The 27,826-nt window shown below is 41.6% G+C and overlaps 1 protein-coding gene and 1 long non-coding RNA gene across 9 annotated transcripts in view; one reads left to right on the top strand and one right to left on the bottom strand.

The window, feature by feature from the left end:
* The first annotated feature begins 74 nt into the window (after positions 1 to 74).
* Positions 75 to 22,901, top strand: LOC129048604 (uncharacterized). The gene is made up of 3 exons (XR_008511096.2): positions 75 to 348; positions 4,500 to 4,557; positions 22,732 to 22,901. It is a non-coding gene; the product is annotated as an uncharacterized LOC129048604 (long non-coding RNA).
* PATL1 (PAT1 homolog 1, processing body mRNA decay factor) overlaps positions 6,493 to 27,826 on the bottom strand; it is a 48,083-nt gene continuing 26,749 nt past the window's right edge. For 4 of the 8 annotated variants that reach the window (XM_054523773.2, XM_054523776.2, XM_054523774.2 and 1 more), the window contains 4 exons: positions 26,288 to 26,443; positions 22,704 to 22,795; positions 22,460 to 22,609; positions 6,493 to 6,772 (listed from right to left, as the gene is read on the bottom strand). In XM_054523773.2, coding sequence (XP_054379748.1) covers positions 6,628 to 6,772; positions 22,460 to 22,609; positions 22,704 to 22,795; positions 26,288 to 26,443 — 543 coding nt within the window. In that variant the 3' untranslated portion in view covers positions 6,493 to 6,627. 8 annotated transcript variants of the gene reach the window in all.

The raw sequence follows: 27,826 nt of genomic DNA, 5'->3' as shown, positions 1-27,826 counted from the left end.
TCGATTGGTGCCGCTGAGTGTCACTTGAGGAAGACCCCGCGGACATTGGCATTTCTCTCGGGCCTGTCATTCTACAGCGCCCAGTGAGAGCCTGGGGTGGGACGCGTCCGCCAGACCCACCGTTGATTGGTTCAGATAAAGGCCAATCAGACTTTTGGGGAAGCTCATTGGTGCTTTCCTGAAGTTTCCAGCGCTCAGGGAGGACGGGAGAATGCGGAATGCCCGGCCAATCTGATCGCCGATTGGCTGATGTTTCCGCCATTCATTTCAGTTTATGCTCCTGTCACTGCCACGTCACCCCCTCCCATCACTCTTCTCATCATCCTTTTCCGCCCTTATGGATTGGTGGTTGGTATCAGCTGCTCCACCTTTTCTACCATTTACTGAACGAGTTGAGGAAAACGGGAATGAGTCTCGTCTTTACATCCTTATTTTCTTTTTTTATTGGTTGGCACCTATGCCACTCACGTGGTGGAGAGGCGGGGCAATAGTTGGAGATGATTGGTTCTGAGAATTGGCTGTGAATGTGGCATTGCTGACCAATGAGAGAGACCTAATGAGAGAGGGGCAGGCCGGGGCAACCAATGAAATCCGAGAAGAGCGCTTGGGGGCGTGTCCGTCTGCTTTCAGCCTTTGGCAAGTTGGTGGGAGGTGAAAGTGACTCGGCCTCTTAAAAGCGTTTTTTTGACGTGGGTGTGATGTCGTGTTCCGTTTTTCTGAATTAAGACCTTCGTAGCTTCTTGTTAGGAAGAACCTGGAGGACAGAGTAACTCTCGGCAGTCAGCCCCCGCCTGAGGCTCTCTTGAAGGGCCCCCTTCTAACTCGAAACTGGACACCCAGATTCCAGGGGTGCCCAGAAGTAGCTTTTCCAGCCCCTTCCTGGATCCATGGTCCCCTTAGTTTCCTTCCCTGTTTGCTCTTTGTCGCTCCACACCCCTTGTGTCTTGATTCTAGACTGTCATATGCCTATACCAATTCTGTCCCCTTCAGAAGTAGATTCGCGAGGACCTGACTTTATGTGTCTCTTCCAGACCTAAAGGCCCTTGGTTTTAGCATCATACGTGCCATGTATATGCTTAACTTTGAACAGAAGATCTTTTTTTTTGTATCTTTAAACTGATATATCGTAGTTCTACATATTTTCAGGGATACATCTGATATTGTGATACATGTATTCAATGTATAATTATCAAATCAATGTAATTGGGATATCCATCATCTCAAACATTATCTTTGTGTTGGGAACATTTTCTGCTATGCGTTCTCTTGTAGCAGGAAATCGTTATTTTTGATCAACTGACTATTCACACATTTGTGAAGATTACAAATTCAGTAACATTTAGATGTAAGCTATTGTTGCAAATGTAGCCTAAAGCGCTATACTTTGGGGAATCTAGCATCTGTTACATTTTGCTAGTTTGAACAGGCAATAGAAATAGCTATTAGATACTGTGAAAGAAATTGACTTTCTTTGCCAATGTGCTTCCCAGTGTCAATAAATTAAAGTATCCTTTTAAAAAAAAATCGTTTCAAAAGAAGCGAAGTATTTATTGAATTCTGGAGAGAGAATACTCTTCAAAAATCTGCAATTTTTACTATCAGGGCTCATTTGTATAGCTCATTACTAGTGAATTTCTCTGAATGTGTAGAGCAAAATAAAATCTCCTATTAGATGTAGGCTATTTGGGATTTTTTTTTTTAACTGAGCTAGAGTTAATCCATTTAGGCTTGAGTCCTGCTTTTGCTACTTACTGGGTCTATTACTTTGAGAAAATTATTTAAGCACTCCAAGTCTCAGTTTTCACTTCTGTTAAACAGGAATAAAACCTTACAGGGATGCTGTTGTGATTAAGTGCGTTTGAATGTGTTTGATAAACTGCAGACAGCTACAAACATGTGAGTTGTGTTGCCAAACACATCTCACAGGTTACTTGCCATCACAAAGCAGAAACATACTTTTACAACGGGGAGATCTGGCAGTCCCCACCTTAACCCAGTTATCCAATTTAGTATCAGTAACCCTTGGACAACCAACATTTTTATGAGGTTCCCAGTGTGCTGCAGCATGAAGTATACAGCATCACTTAATGGTGTTTTCTTGCCAAAAATACTGAAAGTGAATCTAATCAAGCCTTTGGATCTAAACTCCAGTTTACTGGGCTGGAGGAACCAGTTGAACCATAACCCCAAGGAGATAATCAGATAAATCAAGAACGTGAAGCATTCTATAAGACAACTATTTTATAGAAGATAAGACATAAAGATCAAGGAAAATCAATGTCATAAAAATGGTCAGGGGTGATTGTTCTAAATTTGAAAAAAAACTTAAAAAGATACAGTCAAATGCTTAATTGGATTCTGGTTCTGAAAAAGCAGGCTTTTAGACATTTTTGAGACAATTGGGGAAATTTGAAAATGGACTGGTATCAGATGTTGTTAGTAATTACATTTTTTCATTGTAATAATGGTATGCTGGACATGGGGGAAAACATCTTTACAGCTTGGAGAAACGTAGGAGTGAAGAGTTATGATATCCGTAACTCTCTTTGAAATGGTTCAGCAAAAAAGAAAGATAAGAGACCAGTCTGGGCAACATAGTTAAACCTCTGTCTCTACTAAAAACAAAAGCAAAACAAAACAAAACAAAAAAATTAGCTGGGCATGGAGGCATGTGCCTGTAGTTCCAGCTACTTGGGAGACTGAGGTGGGAGGATTGATTGAGCCCAGGAGGTCGAGGCTACAGTGAGCTGTGATTGTGCCACTGCACTCCAGCCTGACAGAGTGAGGCCCTATCTCTCTCACACACACACACACACACACACAACCAAGGAAAGATAAATACTTTGAAATGCATACACACACATCTGTCTGTCTGTCTACCTCCCTACCTGCCTAGCTATCAAGCAAATATGGCAAAATCTTAATTGTTAAATCTATGTGGTAAGTATATAGGTGTTTACTGTACTATTATTTCTACTTTTATTGTATATTTGGAATAATAATTTTAAAAAAGGTTTTGAGAGGCTAGTTTGACCTACTGTTGTTACCTAACACTGCCTCCGGAATACAGAACAGAATTCTTGGCCTGGCAAATGAGACCCATGACAATCTGATGTCACCTCTCCTTTCCAGTCCTTTTTTTTTTAGACAGAATCTCACTCACCTAGGCTGGAGTACAGTGGCACAATCTCAAGTGATTATCCTGCGTCAGCCTCCGGAGTAGCTGGGATTACAGGCATGCACCACCACACCCAGCTAATTTTTATATTTTTAGTAGAGACAGGGTTTCACCATGTTGGCTAGGCTGGTCTCAAACTCCTGACCTCAGGTGATCTGCCTGCCTTGGCCTTCCAAAGTGCTGGGATGACAGACATGAGCCACCAAGTAGTGGCTTTGAAATGCATACACACATATCTATCTGTCTGTCTGTCTGTCTCCCTCCCTACCTACCTATCAAGCAAATATGGCAAAATGTTAATTGTTAAATCTATGTGGTAAGTATATAGGCTCACGCCTGGCCTCTCTCTTTTGTATTGGTGTACTCTGTGTTCCAGTTAAATTGATCCACACATTTTTTTCCACATTCACCCTACACTTTCTCAAACTGATGCCTTTGTGTATGCTTTCCCTCCATTAAATGCCCAGTGAACTCCCTCCACAGAATTTCCTCGAATTTTCCTGGCTAGACGTAATGCCCCTTCCTCAGGACTTGCAGAATTTCCTGTGAGGTTAATTGTCTTGCCTTATAATTATCTATGTTTCAATCATATCTCCCCTACTAGAGGGTCAATTTCTCTAATGTATAACCTGTATCTATTTCATCTTTGTTTCCCCCATGACAGCACACAACCTAGCATATTCATATATTTAACAAATATGTATCAAGTATCTATTGTATATCTTCAGGCCTGAGCCAAGTCTTAGGGACAAAGTAGTGAATGTACAAATAGGCTCTGGCTCCTCATGAAATGTAAAGGATCTTAGGGATATACACAGTATTTGTAGTGAAAAAATATGTACAGTAATTATACACATATGCACAGTAATATGGAGGACAACAGGTGTAACCTGTTTATTTTTTGTTTGTTTGTTTGTTTGAGACAGAGTCTTGCTCTGTTGCCCAGGCTGGAGTGCAGTGGCACGATCACGGCTCACTGCAAGCTCCACCTCCCAGGTTCACGCCATTCTCCTGCCTCAGCCTCCCGAGTAGCTGGGACTACAGGCACCCACCACCACGCCCAGCTAATTTTTTGTTTTTGTATTTTTAGTAGAGACAGGGTTTCACCGTGTTAGTCAGGATGGGCTCGATCTCCTGACCTCGTGATCCACCCGCCTCAGCCTCCCAAAGTGCTGGGATTACAGGCTTGAGCCACTGTGCCCGGCCCTAACCTGTTTAAAGAGGGATCAACTGTTTAAGTTGCCATCTGGGGACTGGGGAGGAGTAAGCAAAGGAAATAAATCAGTCATTCTTTTCCTTTTCTTTTTTTTTTCCTCCGTAGCTAAAATCAGTCATTTTCCTGCGAAGGCCTGAGGAGGAAAAGAGAGGCAGTAACTGAGGTGGGTACATAAGGCATGGAGAGTGAAGACCCCAAAGGGCTGTAAGACCTCATAAGGACTTCAAGTTTTATTCTCATTGCAACAGGAAGCAATCAAAGGGATTAGGGCAAGTGACCCCAGTTCATTCATTCTTTCTTTCTTTGTTTCTTTCTCTATCTCTCTTTCTTTTCTTTTCTTTCTGTCTTTTCTTTCTTTCTCTCTGTCTTTTTTCTTGACAGGGCCTTGCTCTGTCATCTAGGCTAGAGTACAATGGTGTAATTAATTATGGTTCACTGCAACCTTGAACTCCTGGGCTTAAGCAATCCTCCTGCCTCAGCCTCCCAAATAGCTAGGGCTACAGGCATGCACCACTATGCCTAGATACTTTTTATTTTTTGTAGAGACAGGGTCTTGCTATGTTACCCAGGCTGGTCTCAAACTCCTGGCCTCAAGTTATCCTCCCGCCTCAGCCTCGCAAAATGTTGGGAGTGGAGCCACCATGCCTGGCGTCAATTCTTGTTTAAAATTATCACTGGCTGATGTGTGGAGTCACAAGAGTGGAGAGGGACAGCAATTAGGAAACATCTACCATCATTTTTTTTTTTTTTTTTTTTGAGATGGAGTCTCAAATTGTCACCTGGGCTGGAGTGCAGTGGCGCCATCTCGGCTCACTGCAGCCAGGTTCAAGAGATTCTTCTGCCTGAGCCTCCAGAGTAGCTGGGATTACTGGCACCTGCCACCACGCCAGGCTAATTTTTTTGTATTTTTAGTAGAGATGGGGTTTCACTATGTTGGCCAGGCTGGTCTGGAACTCCTGACCTCATGTGATCTGCCCGCCTCGGCCTCCCAAAGTGCTGAGATTACAGACGTGAGCCACCACACCCAGCCTTCTACTATCTTTTAGAAGAGAAATATTGATGACTTGGTTGAATGTGGTGGAAACAGGGATGAAGAGAAGTGGATACATTCCACATATATTTGGAGATATAACTGATAGGACCGGGCACATGATAGTGATTTAGTTAATGCTTAATGTGTGAAATAATTACAACTTTAAAAAATTGGTGTTTTATTTTTCTCATGAAGTCATTGTCCTCATCCCAATATCCAGTCAGTAACAAAAAACTGATGATCTTTTATGTACCCCTTTCTTTACTGGCCTAGATTCTTGTGCTTTCTTCTCACTTTTAAACTCGTCTATTTGCCTCTAGTCTATCTTCCAGAATTCTCCTCACAACTGCCAAAGGGATCTTCTTTTTTTTTTTTTTTTTTTTTTTTTTTGAGACAGAGTCTCTCTCTGTCGCCCAGGCTGGAGTACAGTGGCACAATCTTGGCTCACTGCAACCTCTGCCTCATTGGTTCTAGTGATTCTCATGCCTCAGCTTTCCAAGTAGCTGGGACCACAAGTGCATGCCACCATGCTCTGCTAATTTTTGTATTTTTTGTACAGACAGGTTTTTGCCATGTTGCCCAGGCTGGTCTTGAATTCCTGAGCTCAAGCAATCTGCCTGCCTCAGCCTCCCAAAGTGCTGGCATTACAAGCGTGAGCCACCACGCCCGGCCAGGATTTTCTTAAAATAGTCTGTTCCTTACCTGAGTTTCTTGCTCTGTAATCCTCAATGACCCCCTCTGGTCTACAGGATAAAGTCCTGATAGCTCACTTTGCCATCTAAGGACCTTCCCTACCAGGTCCTAATCTTGCTTTCCTGTCCCACTTTTTACAACTCTTTTCAGTCCATACTGGTTTACCTGCCAGACTCCAATATATTGGATATTTTTGCTTTCATGATTTTTTTTACATATACTATATTTTTTTAGAGCAGTTTTAGATTCACAGCAAAATTGAGCTGAAATTACAGAGAGTTCCATGCACAGCCTCTCCTACTATCAACATCCAGAGTGGTGTAAGTGTTAAAATTGATGAATCTACACTGACACATCATTATCCCCCCAAAATCCATAGTTTACATTAGTGTTTATTTGGCATTGTACATTCTGTGGGTTTTGACAATGTATAATGACATTTATCCAGGATTATAATATCATACAGATTAGTTTTATTGTCCGAGAAAACCTCTCTGCTCCACCTATTCATTCCTCTTTTTTCCTTAACTCTTGGCAACCAGTGATGTTTCTACTATCTTCATAGTTATGCCTTTTCCAGGATGTCTTGTAGTTTGAATCACACACATACATTTGTCCTTCAGTATCCATGGGGAATTGGTTCCAAGATTCTCTGCAAATACCGAAATCCACAGATGGTCAAGTCTGTTATACAAAATGGTATATAGTATTTGCATATAACCTATACACATCTTCTCTTATACTTTAAATTATCTCTAGATTACTTCTAATACCCAATACAATGTAAATGCTATGTAAATCGTTGTTATCCTGTATTGTTTAGGGAATAATGACAAGAAAAAAGTCTGCACATGTTCAGTACAGGCACAAGCATCTCTTTTTGGGAGAATATTTTTGATCCTTCGTTGAATTCGTGGATGCAGAACCCACAGATATGGAGGGCTGACTATAGTTTGAAAAGAAGCCTTTTAAAAATTGGCTTCTTGCCGGGCGTGGTGGCTCATGCCTGTAATCCCAGCACTTTGGGAGGCTGAAGTGGGTGGATCACAAGGTCAAGAGATTGAGACCATCCTGGCCAACGTGGTGAAACCCCGTCTCTACTGAAAATACAAAAATTAGCTGGGCGTGGCGGCACGTGCCTGTAGTCCCAGCTACTCAGAAGGCTGAGGCAGGAGAATCGCTTGAACCCAGGAAGGGGAGGTTGCAGTGAGCCAAGATCGTGCCACTGCACTCCAGCCTGGGTGACAGAGCGAGACTCCATTTAAAAAAATAAATAAAATAAAATAAAATAAATTTGGCTTCTTTCACTTAGTAGTATGCATTTAAGTTTCTTCTATGTATTGCATTATATAGATGTACCACAGATCTTGACCACCTCGCTTCAAATCCTGTTTTGGCTAAGTGATGCAATCTTGGGCTGTTTACTTAACCTCTCACCAGTTTCCTTATGACCGTACTAACAGCATCTTTTTCTCAAGGTTTTGGGGAAGGATTAAATAAAAATACATGAAATGTGTCTGGCATATGGTAAATCATAAATGCTGACTGTAATCACTAATTATGCAAGACTATCTTTGTAGCACAACATAACTAACCCTAAGAGGACCCACATGTCTTTCTTCAGGGCATTAGACGTACCGTAGAAAAACCTGGAAATACTGGGACTTTATATGAGGTAAAATATAATGAATGGATGCCAGCTTTTATTGAGTGTTAAGCACTTTCACAAATATTGATTTTTTGTCATAATCCCACTTGTTCTACCACCCTTTTACAGGGAGAGAAACTGAGATTCATGAATATAGTAACTTGCAAAGGTGAAGCTAAAACTCAAACACAGATATGAATAGGGCTATAGTCCGATATTACTTGTGCCTTGGAGTCATTTTTAAAACAACAACAAACAATTCGAGGTGCTGGGTGCAATGTCTCACGCCTGTAATCCCAGAATTTTGGGAGGCTGAGGTGGGCAGATCACTCGAGCTCAGCCTGGGCAACATGGTGAAAACCCGTCTATACCAAAAATACAAATCATTAGCCGGGTGTGGTAGCTCACGCCTGTAGTCCCAGCTACTCAGGAGGCTGGGGGAGCCTGGGAGATGGAGGCAGCAGTGAGCTGAGATCATGCCACTGCGCTCCAGCCTGGGCAACAGAGTGAGACCTCGTCTGAAAACAAACAAAACAATTCAAATAGTTAAGTTAGGAGTCGAGATGTATTATATTTTCTGTCATCAAAATTAAACCAAATGTCACACAAACCCTTCTGTTTCACAACTGATAATCATGCTTTGCACTTCACAGAGAAAATGCAGGCTCCCAAAGTGCTGGGACCACAGGCCTGAGCCACCATGCCTGGCCAGACACAGACTTCTTTCTCCTCCTTTGTATATTGTTTCTGTTATTACTTTTTGCCCTAAGGTGGCTGCTAGAGCTTCTAGAATTCCCTAGAATTTGTAATAACTTAAAATTCAACAGTGGGCACAGTGTCTCATGTTTGTAATCCCAGCACTTTGGGAGACTGAGGCGGGTGGATCACCTGAGGTCGGGAGTTCGAGACCAGCCTGGCCAACATGGTGAAACCCTGTCTCTACTAAAAATACAAAACTTAGGCCAGGCACGGTGGCTCAGGCCTGTAATCCCATCACTTTGGGAGACGGAGGAGGGCGGATCACCTGAGGTCAGGAGTTCAAGACCAGTCTGGCCAACATGGTGAAACCCTGTCTCTACTAAAAATACAAAAATTAGCTGGGTGCAGTGGCGGGCACCTGTAATCCCAGCTATTCAGGAGGCTGAGGCAGGAGAATTGCTTGAACCCAGGAGGCGGAGGTTGCAGTGAGCTGAGATCGCCCCATTGCACTCCAGCCTGGGCAACAGAGCGAGACTCCATCTCAAAAAAAAAAAAAAAAAATTAGCCGGGCATGGTGGCATGTGCCTATCGTCTCAGCTACTTGGGAGGTTGAGGTGAGAGGATGGCTTGAACCCGGGAAGTGGAGGTTGCAATGAGCTGAGATCGCGCTACTGCACTCCAGCCTTGGCGACAGAGTGAGATCCCATCTCAAAATAAAGTAAAATAAAATAAAATTAAATTAAATTTAAAAAAATTTGTCTAATTACACTTAATGAACTCTAATACAGGTTGAATAGCCCTTATCTGAAATGCTTGGGACCAGAAGAATTTCAGATTTCTGATTTTTATTTTTTGGATTTTGGAATATTTCCATTATATATAGAGTGCTTACTGGTTCAGCATCCCTAATCTGAAAATTCTAAACCTGAAATGCTCCAATGAGCATTTCTTTTGAGCATCATGTCAGCACTCAAATAGTTTCAGATTTTGGAGTATTTTGGATTTCAGATTTTCAGATTAGAGATGCTCAACCTGTACCAAATGACTGAAAAAGTCCTTCATAATAATTGGGATTAGGTTTATTTGGAAGTAACAGAGGCCCAATTTACATTGGTTTAAACCCATAATAGTTTATTCTCACACAGGAAAGAAATCCCAGGATAGGAAGCTCAAGGTTGGAATGGTGGCTCAATGAAGTCTTCAGAGACATAGATTTTTTTTTTTTTTTTTTTTTTTAGCCAGGGTCTCACTCTGTTGCTGTTGCTCAGGCTGGAGTGCAGTGGTTCAATCTTGGCTCACTGCAGCCTCGACCTCCCAGTCTCAAGAGATCCTCCCACCTCAGCCTCGTGGCTATTTTTTTTTTTTTTTTTTTTTTTGGTATTTTTAGTAGAGATGGGATCTTGCTATGTTTCCCAGGCTTGTCCTGAACTCCTGGACTCCAGTGATCCACCTGCTTTGGCCTCCCAAAGTGCTGGGACTACAGGCCTGAGCCACCTTGCCCGGCCAGACACAGACTTCTTTCTTCCCATTGTATGTTGTTTCTGTTATTACCTTTCGCCCCAGGGTGGCTGCTAGAGCTTCAGTCATTACATCTGCATTCTAAGCAGCAAGAAGAGGGAAGTAAAGAGGACAAAAGTGTAGTGCCTTCCCCTTAGGGAGAATTTTTGGAAGTCACACACAACATGTCTACTTATTCTTTGTGGGATAGAGAAATGATGGAAAATGATTGTAATCAGGCTTTCTTTGTCTGCCGCTCACTCACTGCAATCTTGGACACATCATGTACATGTTCTCTCTCTCTTGTTTTCTTCCTTCAAACACAAGCCTATTACATTTTAACTTAATTCACTCTTTAAAGAACCTATTTTCAAATAGAGTGACATTCTGAGGTATGGGGGTTAGTTAGGACTTCAACATAAGAGTTTTGGGGGTGGACACAATTTAGCCCATAACATACAGAGGATACATATGATATGTGAAAGTTACAAAGCACAATAGTCAAACCAATACTGCTCAATGCACCACTCAACATAAGAAATACAAAACACCAGTTTTCTACATCCTATCCCAATACCACGCCCCTAAACACTTCCAAAAGTAACTGTTGTCTTAAATGTATTTTTTTCCAACTTTCATTTTGGATTCAGAGGGTACATGTGCAGGTTTGTTAGAAGTGTATTGTGTGATGTTGAGGTCTGAGGTATAGATGATCCTGTCACCCAGGAAGTGAGCATAGTATCCAATAGTTTTTCAGCCCATGTCCACCCCTCCCCCCACTTTTGGAAGTCCCCAGTGTCTATCGTTCCAAGTTTATGTCCATGTGTACTCATTGTTTAGCTCCCACTTATAAGTGAGAACATGCAGTATTTAGTTTTCTGTTTCTGCATTAACTCACTTAGAACAATGGCCTCTAGATGCATCCATGTTCCTGCAAAGGATAACATATTGCTCTTTTTTATGGCTGTGTAGTATTCCATGATGTATATGTACCACATTTTATTTATCCAATCCACCATTGTTGATGGGCACCTAGGTTGATTCTATGCCTTTGCTATTGTGAATAGTGCTGAGATGAACATATGTGTGCATGTATCATTTTGGTAGAATGATTTATATTCCTTTGGGTATATACCCAGTAATGGAATTGTTGGGTCAGATGGTAGTTCTGTTTTAAGTTCTTTGCGAAATCTCCAAACTGCATTCCACAGTGGCTGAACTAATTTGCATTCCCACCAGCAGGGTACAAGCATTCCACAGCCTCACCAGCATCTGATATTTTTTTTCACTTTTTACTAATAGTTATTGTGACTGGTGTGAGATGGTACCTCATTGTGGTTTTGATTTGCATTTCTCTGATGATTAGTGATGATGAGCATTTTGTCATGTTTGTTGGCCATTTTTCTGTCTTGTTTTGAGAAGTATCTGTTCATGTCCTTTGCCCATTTTTAAATTGGAATATTTGTTTTTTGCTTGTTGCTAAATCTATGTTTAAAAAAATTGTTCCCTCAGTCACTTTGCCTTTTAAAGGCCCAGATTCATCCTGTAGACCAGTGATAATATGAGGCTCTCTGATAAGTGCTCCCTTTTTTTGTTTATTTCCATCTCCATACAGCAGAGTGATTTTTAAAAGTATAAGTCATATGACGTTTTGTGTTTTTTACTTAAAACTCTGCAAAGATTTCCCATTGCAATAAGAATAAATCCCTTCAAGACCATATGTGGTCACTCTCTGCCCCACTCCATTCACTCTTAACAACATTGACTTTCTGTGGTTCCTTGAACTCAAACTCATTTTCATCTCAGGGGTTTGGCTACCTTCTTTATTTTGCTTAGGATGCTTTTCCTAGACCTTTGCATATCTGTCTCTTCTCATTATTCAGATGTCTGCTTGAATGTCACCTGCTTATCGAGGCCTTCCTTGCTACTCTGTCTACAGTACAAGTACATCTCCCCCACTCAAATCACTTTGTTCTTTTCTTAGCACTTATCACTGTTAAGTATCCCCCTCAGAATGCAAACTGCACCAGAATACGGGTTTAGTTTGTCTTTGTCACCACTGTATCTGGAGTAATGTGGGACATACAAGACCTTAACTGACTTATATTATCAAATTGTTCCTGACCTAGGGGTTGTTGTGATAAAATGAGTGACAATGTATTTTGAAATGAGTCTTGTAAACACAGACTAATTTATTACATCGAGCTCTATTCTCTGAATAATCTTTTTAAGCTCTGTTTGTTTGCTTCTTTTTCTTTTCTTTTCTTTTTTTTTTGTTTTTTTTGAGACAGGGTCTCACTCTGTCACCCAGGCTGGAGTGCAGTGGCGCGATCTCGGCTCACTGCAACCTCCACCTTCCAGGCTCAAGCGATTCTTCTGCCTCAGCCTCCCAAGTAGCTGAGATTACAGGTGCCACCACCATGCCCAGCTAATTTTTTATCTTTTTAGTAGAGGCAGGTTTTCACCAAGTTGGCAGGCTGGTCTCAAACTCCTGACCTCATATGATCCACCTGCTTTGGCCTCCCAAAGTGCTGGGATTACAGGTGTGAGCCATCATGCCCAGCCTTCTCCTCTCCCCTCCCCTCCCCTCCCCTCCTTCCCTCCCTCCCTCCTGCCTGCCCACCTTCCTTCCTTCCTTCCTTCCTTCCAGCCTTCCTTCCTTTGTTTTTGTGAGATAGGGTCTCATTTGTCAGCTGGAGTGCAGTGGAGCAATCACAACTCACTGCAGCCTCAACTTCCTGGGCTCAAGTGATCCTCTCACCTCAGCCTCCCAAGTAGCTGGGACTATAGGCACGTGCCACCATGCCTGGCTAATTTTTAAAATTTTTTTGTAGAGATGGGGGTCTCACTATGTTGCCCAGGCTGGTCTTGAACTCTTAGGCTCAAGTGATCCTCCTGCCTCAACCTCCCAAAGTGCTGGGATTACAAGGGTAAGCCACTGCACCCAGCTAAGTTTGTTTCGTTTTCTTTTCTTTTTCTTTCTTTCTTTCTTTTTTTTTTTAGATGGAGTCTTGCTCTGTTGCCCAGGCTGGAGTGCAGTGGCACAATCTCAGCTCACTGCAACCTCTGCCTCCCGGGTTCAAGCGATTCTCCTACCTCAGTCTCTTAAATAGCTGGGACTACAGGCGCAAGCCACCATACCTGGCTGATTTTCGTATTTTTAGTAGAGACAGGGTTTCACCATATTGGCCAAGGTGGTCTCAAACTCCTGACCTCAAGTGATCTTCCCACCTCAGTCTCCCAAAGTGCTGGGATTACACATATGAGACACTGTGCCCAGCCTTGAATTTTAAGTTGGGATTACAGGTGCTGGGATTACTGGTGTGAGCCACTGTGCCTGGCCAGCTTTGTTTCTTAATAACAAAACTATTTCATGACCACGTATTTGTTGGATGTCTGCTAGGTGTTGACTCTGTGCTGGGCTTTGTGGTACAGCCGTGAACAGGACAGACTATTTCTGTATTTGTGAAGCTCCCATATTAGTGCAGTGAATTTATGAAAAAAACAATTGCTGTGACAATATATCTAATGTAAAAAATACATTTCAAAATACTGGGAATGAGGAAGAGTGGAAGCAAGGAGCTCTTTTTTTTCCTCCCTAGATGATGTTTAAATAAAAAAGACCATAGAGATGCCTGACAGCTGCATTGCTGTGACTCTGATCCTTATATATTGCAATTGGTTCTGATAATTACAACCTGAATTGCTCCCTTTTCGACATTACTGAGAGGCAATTGTCTAATCTGCTTACTGCAAATGAAGGCATTAAAATCCAATCAGAAGAGTTTGCAGATGCAATGTTAAAGCCTCGCAGCTTTTCAGCTGCTCCTCTGAAGCTTGGGTCCAGGAATAGGAGCCTTCTTGCAGCCAAGACACTAGAAATGGAGCTCAAAACTTAAGGTTTAAATCCCAGTTTTAGACCTTACTAGCTGGAAGGTCTTGCTGATCTAGTTTTGGTACTGTACAATTATAGTTGCCCATTCTACTTCAAAAGGTTACAGAGAAGACTGAATTGGAACACAAATGTGTTCTTTGTACACTATAAAATAACTATGGATATGTGACATTGTGGGTTTACCTTTGTTACTGTTAGATGAACAACAGTAACTGAAAAAAAGTATTTGAAGATTGAATCCTATTAACAGGAGAACAATCAGATAAATGATGGCATAATGGCACACAGTGGAATATTATACAACTATGAAAAAGAACAGGGGACCAGGTACAATGTCTCACGCCTGTAATCCCAGCACTTTGAGAGGCCAGGTTGGGAGGACTGAATGAGCCCAGGAGTTTGAGACCAGCCTGGGCAACAAGCAAGACCGTGTCTCTGCAAAAAATAAAATAATTAGCCAGGCATGGTGGTGCACACCTTTTTCCCCAGCTATTCAGGAGGCTGAGGTGGAGGTTGGGGGTCTAGTGAGACATGATCACACCACTGCACTCCAGACTGGGCAACAGAGCAAGACCCTGTATCAAAAAGAAAAGAACAGGATAGCTCTGTATATACCAACACAGAAAGATGCCCATGATGTATTAAGAGAGAAAAAAGTAAAACTATAATTCTATCTATGTATGCATGTGCATGCAGACATCACTTGGAGAACAATACACTAAACTGTTAGCAGTGTTTTTTCTGGGGGGTCAAATTTGAGAAACCTTCCTTTTGTTAGTTATATGCAGATTTGTTTCTCATTTGTTAGAGTAGTGCAAGCTAAGCAATTTAAGAAATTTTATATTCACAACTGGCAAAGTACATGTGTCACTGATTACCTAGCTCCCTGCTAGATATTTCACAGATCTCAAGTCTGATTTTGGTTAATATTGCTTTGGAGAATGAACTTGGCTGAACTGGGAGCTTGGAGAGTCATGTTGAATAATAAACAAGCTCCTCAGAACAGCCTTACATGCAACATTTGCAAAATAAGAAGCAAAGCAGAGGCTGTCATGAGACCTGCAATCTATTCACAAATGTGCTTCTGATGCAAGAAGGAAGAAGGTAAAAATGCTATTAGGTGATTTTAAGATACTGATTTCCCAGACTAAGACTTATTTCCTAAAAACCCACATACTAAGTTCTCAGAGACCACAATATTAAATGTATTTAAGCATAGCTGGGAGGGGAGGAAAAATATAAGACCCCTTCAGTCTTCCCAGTTCTGCTTCTCACACAATGAACTTCACAGACCCCCAAAAGTAGATGGCTGTCAAATTCAGAAAGCTGGCCAGGCGCAGTGGCTCATGCCTGTAATCCCAGCATTTTGGGAGGCCAAGGCAGACAGATCACTTGAGGTCAGGAGTTTGAAGCCAGCCTGTCCAACATGGTGAAACCCTGTCTCTATTAAAAATGCAAAAATTAGCTGGGCGTAATCTCAGTAGCTATAATCTCAGCTACTTGAGAGGTTGAGGCAGGAGAATCGCTGGAGCCCAGGAGGCAGAGGTTGCAGTGAGCCAAGATCGTGCCACTGCACTCCAGCTTGAGCGACAGGGTGAGATTCTGTCTCAAAAAAAAAAGTTCAGAAAGTCATGTCTTGTCCTTCCTAATGTTTAGCAGGGCAACTTGGGCGATTTAACAGCCACAGTTTGGAAAAAATGCAATTTAGCGTAAATATGGAAGCTGTATTTGGGATTTGTTAAAGTGGTTCTTTGATCCCACACTTGGTATATCATCTTAAATGTTCATAGCAGAGGTCAGGTGTGGTGGCTCAGGCCTGTAATCCCAGCACTTTGGGAGGCTGAGGCGGGCAGATCACAAGGTCAGGAAATCGAGAACATCCTGGCCAACATGGCGAAACCCCGCCTATACTAAAAATACAAAATTAGCCAGGCATGGTGGCACATGCCTCAGGAGGCTGAGGCAGGAGAATCGCTTGAACCCAGGAGGTGGAGGTTGTGGTGAGCCGAGATTATGCATCGCACTCCAGCCTAGGCAACAAGAGTGAAACTCCATCTAAAAAAAAACAAAAACAAAAACAAAAAACAAAAACTGCTCATCACTGGTCATTAGATAAATGCGAATCAAAATTACAATGAGATACCATCTCACGCCAGTCAGAATGGTGATCATTAAAAAGTTAAGACTTATTTTTTCACTAGAAATAGCTACTATGTTTAGCAGTTTTAAGATAATATCCCCCTTTTAAGGTTATAATACATGCTCATTGAAGACAAATTGGGAAAATATGAAAAAGCAGGAACAATCACCTAAACACAAAATCCTCCACAGCCCTTTCCCTTAAAGGCAACCACTATTTGGTCATCTTTGATTTCACTCTTCTTGCCTATATATATATCTAGACATATATATGTAAAATATCTATATCTATCTATCTATATATTTTGAGACGGGGTATCACTCTGTTGCCCAAGCTGGAGGTCAGTGGCACAATCTTGGCTCACTGCAACCTCCACCTCCTGGGTTCAAGCGATTATCCAGCCTCAGCCTCCCTAGTAGCTGAGATTAAAGGTGCGCACCACCACGCCCAGCTAATCTTTGTATTTTTAGTAGAGACGAGGTTTTGCCATATTGGCCAGGCTGGTCTTGAACTCCTGATCTCATGTGATCTGCCTGCCTTGGCTTCCCAAAGTGCTAGGATTGCAGGCGTGAGCCATCATGCCTAGCCTCCCATGTATTTTTTTACTCCACAGAGATTGTCATGTACATATACAGAACCTATTTTTTACTTAGCATTATATTCTTACATTTTCCTATGTAACTAAATTCTTCAAAAACAACTTTTTCTTGAAAAATATTTTTTTCTTCTAAGAACATAAGCAATACGTTTTCTCTATAGAAATTTTGAAAATTATTGAAAAGCCAAAAGGAAAAGAAAGTTCTCCATAATCCCATCACCTACAGATACCAGTAATCTTTAGAAACATATCTTTGCAATATTTTCTTCATACATGCATTTTCTTAAAAATTGGATTCAAAGCATATATGTTTTTTCACCATACCATATAAAATACTTTCCATGATTAAATATTCTGCCTTTTTAAATTTTTCTAGACAGGGTCTCGCTCTGTCTCCTAGGCTGAATCTCATTATAGCCTCGAACTCCTGGGCTCAGGCAATCCTGCCTCAGCCTCCTGAGTTAGCTGAGAGTACAGGCACATGCCACCATGCCTGGCTAATTTTTAAATTTTTTTGCAGAGAAAAAGTCTTGCAAAGTCTTCCCTCCCAAAGTGCTGGGATTACAAGCATGAGCAATTGCACCTAGTCCAATATTCTGCCTAATTGTCCACAACACATGGATCATTGTTTACTTAACCATTATTGTAATATTGAACATTTAGATTATTTCTAATTTTTCTATTATAAGTAAAGCTGACTGGGTGAAATGGCTCATGCCTCTAATGAATCATTTGGGAGGCCAAGGCAAGTTTGAGACCAGCCTGGGTAACAGAGCAAGACCCTGTCTCTACAAAAAATAAAATAATTAGCTGGGCAAGGTGGCATGTGTCTGTAGTCCCAGCTACTTGTGAGGCTGAGGTGGGAGGATTGCTTGAGGCCAGGAGTTCAAAGCTGCAGTGAGCTATGATTGCACCACTGCACTAAAGCCTGGGCAACAGAGCAAGATCTTGTCTTCAAAAACTAAAAATAAGGAAAGCTGTGGTAAGTACCATTGCTTTGTTATATTTTCTTAGATTTCTAAAGCCAAAGTAATTGTTCAAAGGCTAAGAATACTTTGAAGTGCTCCACACTGTGAAAGCACTTTCCAGAAACGTAGACATTTACCCCTGCCAGTGAGTGGCAGCCCCAAATTCTCACTAATGTTATTTTTAAAGTTTTCATTAATTTGGTAGGATAAAAACATTTACTTTTTACTTCTCTGATTACCAGTCGGGGTGAGGTTCTTAATATTATTCACTTGCACTTTATTTTGTGAACGTTTATTCACAAGGCTGTACCTATTACCCATTAGAGTTTATTACCTATGTATTATTTAACAGGTTCTTCTTTTTCTTACATAGGACATTACATGCATTAGTATCAGTTTTCAACTCTGTGCCATATTCTTGTAAATTATTTTAGTGCATCACTTAATTTTTTTTGAAGTTAACATTTTCCTCATTAGTTACTGAGGTTTACAAATTATTTTTTAATAAATAATAATAAAAAATTGTACATGGGATTTTATTATGTTGCCCAGGGCCAGGTATAGTGGCTCATGACTTTTAAGTCATTTGTGACCAGGCACAGTGGCTCATGCCTGTAATCCCAACACTTTGGGAAGCCAAGTCGGGCACTTGAACCCAGTAGTTCAAGACCAGCCTGGGCAACATAGTAAAATCCCATGTACAAATTTTTCTTTTCTTTTTTTGAGACTGAGATGGAGTTTTGCTCTTGTTCCCCAGGCTGGAGTGCAGTGGCATAATCTCAGCTCACTGCAACCTCTGCCTCCCGGGTTCAAGTGATTCTCCTGCCTCAGCCTCCCAAGTAGCTGGGATTACAGGCATGTGCCACTATGCCCGGCTAATTTTGTAATTTTGGTAGAGATGGGTTTTCACCATGTTGCCCAGGGTGGTCTCAAACTCCTGACTTCAGGTGATCTGCCTGCCTCAGCCTCCCAAAGTGCTAGGATTACAGCATGAGCCACTGCACCTGGCCTCACATATGAGTTTTTTTCTTGGCTTTACTACTAGCCAGCTGTGGCACCTCGGGCAAGTCACTGCACTCTCAGAGATTTGGATTCCTCAAATTGTGAGGACTGGACTACATGATCGCTAGGGATTTCTTCACGTCTGACATTTAGAATCTTGTCTTCCGTGAAGGTAGGGGCATCCTTGGGCCAGTCCACTCTAACAAAGCAGGGCTATCTAATAACACCTGCGTTGTTTCATGTTAAGAGGTGTGAATAAATCTTTTACTGGAAGATAATTTTATTTCCTTACAGCAATAATATTCTGTATGAGCCTCCTGCTCTGCTGCCCATTACCTGCGTCACCTCCACAAGCTACTGAACCTCAAGGAACCCATCTCCTCATCAGGAAAAAAAAATAAGCTTTATGTAGGCAGGCACCTAATAATGTTAAATTATCTCCTGTCTCTTTATCATTTAAAACTTTGGAGGCTCACTCCTGTAATCCAGCACTTTGGGAGGCCAAGGCAGAAGAATCCCTTGAGCCAGGGGTTTGAGCCCAGCCTGGGCAATGTAGCGAGACCTCATCTCTACTAAAAATCAAAAAAATTAGCTGGGCACGATGGCACCCGCCTGTAGTAGTCCCAGCTACTTGGGAGACTGAGGTGGGAGAACTGCTTGAGCCTGGGAGGTAGAGGCTGCAGTGAGCCATGATTGTGTCACTGCACTGTAACCTGGGTGACAGAGAAACTCGTCTCAAAAAAAGAAGAAAACCTTCAGGCTGAGTGCGGTGATCCACACCTGTACTCCCAGCATTTTGGGGGCCAAGGTGGGAAGATCACTTGAGCCTGGGAGTTCAAGACCAGCCTGGGCAACAAAGGGAGATCCCGACTCTACAAAAAGTATAAAAATTACCCAGGTGTGGTGGTGCACACCTGTAGTCCCAGTTACTCGGAAGGCTGAGGTGGATCGCTTGAGCCTGGGAGATCGAGGCTGCAGTGAGTGGTGATTGTGCTACTGTGCCACTATACTCCAGCCTGAGTGCCAGAGACCCTGTCTTGAAAACAAAACCCCACTTTTTTTTTGCCCCTTTCTATGTGTTTGCTGAATCTTTTATCTTGAGCATTTTAGAGTAAAAATGACACTCAAGTCTGAAATAATAAAAATAAATTTACTATAAAGAATGACCAACCTTTTCCCATCTCCTTTGAAGAGATGAGTTTTGAAATACAATGTGCTCAGAACTAAGTAAATACTATCCATGAAGGCAGCTGAATGCCTCATTGGGCTACATGAGTCTCTTAAAGGGGGACAGATTCCTCAATGCCTAGAGATGGGCAGGATGGAGAAGACAAACTACAGTTTATCTACTACAATTTATAATTTTGTCGTACAGTTAAAATGGGGGGAGGAGAAACTGAAAGCATCTTAGATTTTTAAAGAAAAGTTATTATATAAAAATATTTGTCTTCTTTGCAACAAAATTAAAAAGGTAAAAATATAGGTAATAATATCTTTAATCCCCAACATCAAGAAGTTGACAGTCTATCTAAATATGCTAGAAACATAAAAATCATATTCTGAGGTAACAAAGTAGAAATGCAGGCACTCATTTTTAAGTATACAATTTGTTTTTATTTACAATACCCTATAAAAATGTAAATTTAGAAACTTTTATTTTCATTAATTAGAACCAAACAAAAAAGATAAAGCACAGTAAGGAAGAGATAATAATCAAGTATTCACTTGATTGGTTGTGAAGGGAAGGTAGGAAAGGCGTGTAGTGGAAATGGTCAGTAGATAATGGTAGAGGGAAGCTAGGTAACATCACTGGGGAACAGCTGGTGGAGCCTGGGGTTACAGCATGGGAAGAAATGGAGATGGAGAACAGGACAGCTGGTTTTAACAGAGGATCTTACTGTTGTACAATACATGTATGTGCAAAATGTTTATTCTCTTTAAATACCATAACCTGTCCCTCCCACCCCCCAACTACATTCGAAAAAGTAAGAACAGCAGAAAGATCACGAAGGCCATGTAAAATTAATTCAGATTTAATTTTCTTCAGGGCTGTAATCACTAGGGATCAAAACTCCTTAGTCTGGTTGACTGCTGAATGGGAGAGGAGTAAGTGAGAAAGATCATGGCAGGCTGGCCCTGCAATTATTCAAACCCAGGCCCCTGGCTGCCTGAGAACAGGACTTGGGTGAGATGAAGTAGTAAAGACAGCAGTTCTGCCCATGGCGTGGGGACTAAAAAGCAAAGCAGGCCAAACTTAGCTTCCATGGTTACATTTGGAAGTTTCTATTCATGACACCAAATAAAAGTGGGGAAGAAGGAAGCATGGCTTACTGAAGTAGTCTCAGGAAGACAGGGCAAGTGTGCAAAAAGCCACACTGCCAAAGCAGGCTACTAGTGAGGATCATCCTGGGTGACTTCGAATGCACTTGAGGGGAAAGGCTCAAGCACCCTGTAGTTGTAGCAGGAAAAAGACATAACCATGTGCTGTTTCGATTAAGGTGGACAGAAACTAAGGAAATAAAGGTGGGAAGAAGAAAAAGGACTTCTCAGCCTAGACCTGGGCATAAGCCAATTAAGAGTTCTGATTTTATTAAACGTGCTGCATACTCTTTATTTATGTTAAAACAAGTAGAACCCACCAAATTAATTACAAGATAGAACAGAAACAGATTAAAATACATCAGCTGGTTTGTGTTTAGAAGAGGTAATGAGACAACTAAATATTTTTCAATCTAAAATTCATTCTTTAAGGACCCTCTGAAGACCACATAAATACATGTATGGGGTGTGTGTGTATATCTTGATTTCTACTTAATTGGCTCTTCTATAGTCATATTAATATGGGGCAATGAAAAAACAACTTTAATAGGATGAGGGAAGGAATCCTTTGGCAGGCTACAATCTACTCTGAGGTGGAGTAGTGGAGGGATAAAGGGAGAGATCACACTTGTGTCTCTAGGGCAAAGAAAATGCAAAACAGAACTGAGTAAAAGTAGGACATGCAGAACTGTAACATAGAAGGTAAAGAAACCAGCAGAAGTATCACCCAGCCAAATTTCATAGAGCAGTGGGGAAATATCTGACATTTAGAGAGACAATCCCTGTAAACAGGAATCGATCCCACAAGACTTTGCTTTGGGGAAAAAGCTACCTTCCCTCCCTCATTTAAAACACTCCATTGGTGATGGCAGCAGTGCAGGTGGCAGCCAAAAGGACGTACAGGACACATTTGGAGATCTTTTATCGTATCCCCTGAACTAGCCTAGAGGTACAAAGGAGAGAAAGGAAAATTGCATAAATGAGTTAAAACACAAGGCAATCTTTCATATTACAGTTACATCTTTGTAAGACTTCTCATAACAAAATACCCGAGATATTTCTCTACCCTTAGCATTTGGTCATCTTTTATGAAGGCCCTGTTGTACCCAGTTCAGTGTTTTATATCTAACAGATACACAAATAGTTAATAGAAAGTCAATCTCTTCCACCAAATTCAGTTTTATTCACCCCTCCACCCCAATCATAACTTTATGTATTTTTTCTGAGACAGGGTCTTGCTCTGTCACCCAGGCTGGAGTGCAGTGGCATGATCTCAGCTCACTGCAATATCTGTCTCTCGGTTTTAAATGATTTTCATACCTCAACCTACCGAATAGCTGGGATTGCAGGCATGCACCATCGCACTTGGCTAATTTTTGTATTTTTTTAGTAGAGACAGGGTTTCACCATTTTGGTCAGGCTGGTCTGGAACTCCTGGCCTCAAGTGATCCACCCTCCTGGGTGTCCTAAAGTGCTGCGATTACAGGTGTGAGCCACCGTGCCCAGCCTCCCAACCATAACTTCTAAAGTCCCAACTTTAGTGAGATGTGAAACTCTCCTGTTTCAAACTTACTGCAGTTTTGTCTCCAGCAAGTTCAGTTTCTGCCGGTCAACATAGCGAGAAAAGAGGGACACTAGGTTTGTAGGTATAGAGATTGGCTTGGCCAGGGCTGCTTGGGGAATCCGTAGAAGTTCTCGTGTTGCCATGAACATCACCTCCGTCCTGACAGGGAAGACCCATAATAATATTATGAGAAAAAAATTTAAAAGATTACCTCAAAGAACTTAAAATAAGAGAAGAAACAGTCCACACTGACCATTGATTATTTTGCGTTGATTCTGTAGCAGGGTCTGAACTCTGTAGGTCTTCACCACGGCTCAGGAGGATGAGGAGCAGTGACAGGCCAAACTACGAGAAAAGACAGAGGGAATCAAACTCAACACTGCGTCTAAACCTCCTCCACCACTGTTGAAGGGATCCTGGCATCAGATGGGGAACAGCTCTAAATCAAAATAACCTCACTACTGTGCTCTTCTGTAAAACCAGGCAAAGATCAGACAAACATGAGTTGAAAGGCTATGTCTCTCTCCAAGCTTTATTCTGCCATAGCAGTGACCAGGCGCAGCCAACGGAAACGGAAAGTCATGGTGTCCAACATGCCTCTCTGTTCCCCATGCTGAGGTTAAAAGATGGTTTTTCCTTGCCATAGATAATGTAGAATTTGACTTTTCTCCTATTTATGACAACTGAAATAGGCTAAAAAAGAAAGTCAATGAAGACTAATTTTGGTACAGAAATTAAAAATCAGGAAAAAATAAGAAAAAAGCATTACAGTAAGATATTTTGAATTAAGAAACAAGGTGTAAACTGTAGGAAAATATACAAATAAGGACAACTGAAATAAACATGGTATAAAGAGAAACTTTTCATTAAAAAGCACATCTCTGTCTGGAAATACAAAGTCTTAGAGAGAATGTTAATAAAAATCTAAAAAATAAAAACAGAGAAAGGGTAAACAGACGTATACACCGTATCTATAATTAAAATTCAGCAACATGCTTTAGAGTATGAAATATATAAAAATGGTCTGTAATCCCAGCACTCTGGGAGGCCAAGGTGGGTGGATCACCTGAGGTCAGGAGTTTGAGACCAGCCTGACCAAATGATGAAACCCTGTCTCTACTAAAAATAGAAAATTAGCCAGGCATGGTGGCACATGCCTATAATCCCAGCTACTTGGGAGGCTGAGGCAGGAGAATTGCTGGAACCCGGGAGGTGGAGGTTGCAGTGAGCCAAGATCGCACCATTGCACTCCAGCCTGGGTAACACGAGTGAAACTCCGTCTCCAAAAAAAAAAAAAAAAAAAAAGTAACATATAAAAATGTGTTTTATTTAGTGGACAGTAAAATCAGGAAATGTAGTCTTTGGGGCATAGGATTAAAATATGGGCCGGGCGCAGTGGCTCATGCATGTAATCCCAGCACTTTGGGAGGCCAAGGTGGGTGGATCAAGAGGTCAGGAGATCGAGATCATCCTGGCTAACACGGTGAAACCCCGTCTCTACTAAAAAATACAAAAAATTAGCCAGGCGTGGTGGCGGGCGCCTGTAGTCCCAGCTACTCGGGAGGCTGAGGCAGGAGGATGGCTTGAACCCAGGAGGCGGAGCTTGCAGTGAGCTGCGATCGTGCCACTGCACTCCAGCCTGGGTGACAGAACAAGACTCCGTCTCAAAAGAAAAAAAAAATGAACAGGGGGCTGGGCATGGGCATGGTGGCTCATGCCTGTAGTTCCAGCACTTTGGGAGGTGGAGGCAGGACTGCTTGAGTCCAGGAGTTAGAGACCAGCCAGAGCAACATAGTGAGACCCTGTTTCTGCAAAAAATATAAAAATCAATCGGAGGCTGGGTGTGGTGGCTCACACCTGTAATCCCAGCACTTTGGGAGGCTGAGGCAGGCGGATCACGTGAGGTAAGGAGCTCTGGACCAGCCTGGCCAACATGGTGAAACCCTGTCTCTGCTAAAAACACAAACATTAGCCCAGTATGGTGGCGGGCACCTGTAATCCCAGCTACTTGGGGGGCTGAGGCAGGAGAATTGCTTGAACCTGGGAGGCAGGGGTTGCAGTGAGACAAGATATCACCATTGCACTCCAGCCTGAGTGACAGAGCGAGGCTCTGTCTCAAAAAAAAAAAAAAAAAGTCAATCGGGCATTGTGGCACATGCTACTCAAGAGGCTGAGGTGGGAGGATCGCTTTGAGTCCAGAAAGTTGAGGCTGCAATGAGCTGTGACTGTGCCACTGCACTGAAGCCGGGGTGACAGAGTGAGATCCTGTCTCAAAAAAGAAAATACAAATAGGGACAAGAAGGTCTAGGTTAAATATATGACTCATAGCTATAAATGGATTATAAAAGGAAGGCTGGCAGTACTTTGGGATTTCATCCCAACTTTCTAGGCTCACTCACTTTTCCACAAAATTTCCCTTCATGGCCGGTTGCAGTAGCTCACACCTGTAATCCCAACACTTTGGGAGGTCGAGGCAGGCTGATAGCTTGAGCTCAGGAGTTTGAGACCAGCCTGGACAACATGGTGAAACCCCACCTCTACAAAAAATACACAAATTAGTTGTGCATGGTGGCATGTGCCTGTAGTCCCATCTACTTGGGAGGCTGAGGTGGGAGGATGGCTTGAGCCCAGGAGGCAGAGGTTGCAGTGAGCAGAGATCTTGCCACTGCACTCTGGCTTGGGTGACAGAGCAGATCCTGATTAAAAAAAAAAACAAAAAAACTCCCTTTTCATGTTATTCTCAGAAAAAAAATACTACTGCCTTTACTAAAATTAAAACTAAGAGACCAAATAACAGAAAGGCACATTCCTGATCACTCCAGAACCCCAGAGGCACTGTCACCTCTTCTGCCTCTGATATACTGCCCTTTAGTGTCATGCTTTGGTAGGTTTTCTGGTGCAAAGGAGCAAGAGGCCTTGAGACCACTTCTTCATCTCTACTGTACATAGAATGGCCCTTAATGAGTAACTACTATGTACCGGGCATTATATCGAACCACTTAAAACTGTTATCTCATTTAAGTACCAGGACAACTCTATGAAGTCTACATCATCACCTCCATCTTATAGACCAGGAAAATGATTCAGCAATGTGATATCATCTGTCCAAGGTCACAAAGCTAGACAGTAGCAGGGAAGGACTAAAAATTCATATTCTTTATTTCATATTATGTTTCCCCTAGGAGTCTCTGAATCTTTAACCTGATGCAAATAAAATATGAAATGGATGATTCTACTATTCATAGTGTTATGACAGAGACTGCTAATTGCCTAATATGCCTTCCTACCCATTATCAGAACTCTTATGTGTCACGACAATGGCATAAACTAGAAGATATTTTCCAGCCTTCCCTGCACTTAGGTGTGGCCATGTGACAATGTCCTGGCTATTAACAGTAAGTAGAAGTTTCTGGTTAGAACTCCTGGAAAAGGTCTCAATAAGGAAGATGGACAGCTGGTCCACATCTTTTTGCCCTCCACATCCACCCGTCCTTCTTGATGTAAAGCTGAATCTTGAATTCCACAGCCATCTTGGACCATGAGGAATAATGAACATGGAAGCCACTGGTAAGAACGGCAGAGGAAGAAAAGTGAAAAAGCCTGGATCCCTGATGACTCTGTCCAGCTACTAAATCAAATTTATTTCACACTAGACACATAAAATCCCATTTTGTTGAAAACACTGTTATTTCTAGCCTGTTACTAGTAGCTTAATGTAACTCTTGACTGAAAGAAGCCTTTTCCCCAAGTTGCTAGAGATACAGCAGCCATTATTTTAATCTATAATGCAAATTAAGACACTTCACAAAGTTCAAGGAGTTAAAAGGGCAAGATCACCTTGTTCTGGAGCACAGCAGTGAGGTGAGGATTGGAGGGTGCTGGTGTAGCTGCACTTTGAGGTAGGTTCATTAGCTGTTGCAAAAGGCTGGTGATAGTCACTGATGGAAGATGATAGAGGAGGAGAGAGAAGGGACTCAGTAAGCATGGCAGCACCTACAAAAAACAAATAAAAGCATTATATCCTGGCACGTGTTACTTCAGTTACCCCCCATCAGGGGCATGGATGGAAGGATGTTCATTTGTATATTCAACCACTTAAGGCACAAGTCTGGCAGATATGACTAGAGTCTTAACAATGAATTCTAAGCTATCTACTGAAAACTTTTTCATCTCAATTTGCATTGGAAACACCATGACTTGTGTGAACCAAAGGTGCAAAAAAAAAATCACTCCCAAATACATACCAAGAGTTATGCTAAAACATCAATATTTTAACTAATTCCATAAATATTTAAATGCTTACACTGTGCCAGGCACCATGGGCTAAAAACAACTGGCAAAAGGACACAGAACCTCAGGGATCTAAAGTATAGCGGAGAAGATATGGGTTAATTGGCCCTTTCAATATACTGTGAGAAGCACTCCAAGATAGGTTAAAGGCCAAGCAGAAGATCAGTTCAGGCCAGGAGTTCAAGACTAGTCTGGACAACGTAGTGAGACTTCATCTCTACAATAAATAAAAAAATTTCACCTGTAGTCCCCAGCTACTCAGTAGACTGAGGTGGTAGGTTTGCTTGAGTCTAAGAGTTCAAGGTTACATTGAACTATGATTGCACAACCACATTCCAGCTTGGGTGACAGGGTGGGTCCCACCCTGTCTCAAAAGAAGTGTTTTCAGATTTAATTGTATTTTCTTTTATTTTTATAAAAGCTCAATGAGGAAGAAAAGAAATAATTAGCCAATTTTTATAGATTTTTAGAGAATCTATAAAGTGATCAGAAACTCAGTGTTTGGAGTTACATAGCCACAGCTAGAGCCAGAACCCAAGGCTGTTGAATTCCAGCCTTCTAGTCATTTATTTCTTTTTGTCATGTAGCCAACTGGAAAGTTAAAATAAAGAACTATTAATATAAATAACTAGGTTATAACACAACAAAGGAAATCAAGAGTGCTTCCAGACAATCAATGCCCATGGTATAAAGTGATGGCTGGTTTTACTTTAAACGGTAACTGCAAATGGGGAGTAAAATATTTTTTGTGGTCTACTACTATAAATTAAAAAAGCTTTTATTATGGTCATTTTAGAACATACATGAAAATACAAACAACAGCATAATGACATTCATGTACTCATCACCCAATTTCAACATCAACCAAATTATCAACATTTTGCCAATCTTATTAAATCTATGTTCCTTCTGTATCACATCATTTCATCCCAAAATACATCGGTTTGTATTTCTAACAAAATCTCTCACAATATCATACCTAACAAAATAAACAATAATTTTTCTTCACAGACCATTTCTCAGAAAAGAATTTTAAAATATCATCTAGTATCTGTTTCCAATTCAAATTCCCCCAAATGCCTTTAA

Source organism: Pongo abelii, chromosome 9, assembly GCF_028885655.2.
Source record: "Pongo abelii isolate AG06213 chromosome 9, NHGRI_mPonAbe1-v2.0_pri, whole genome shotgun sequence".
In the NCBI taxonomy this organism is placed as follows: Eukaryota; Metazoa; Chordata; class Mammalia; order Primates; family Hominidae; genus Pongo; species Pongo abelii.
This window is presented reverse-complemented; position numbering and strand designations above follow the sequence as displayed.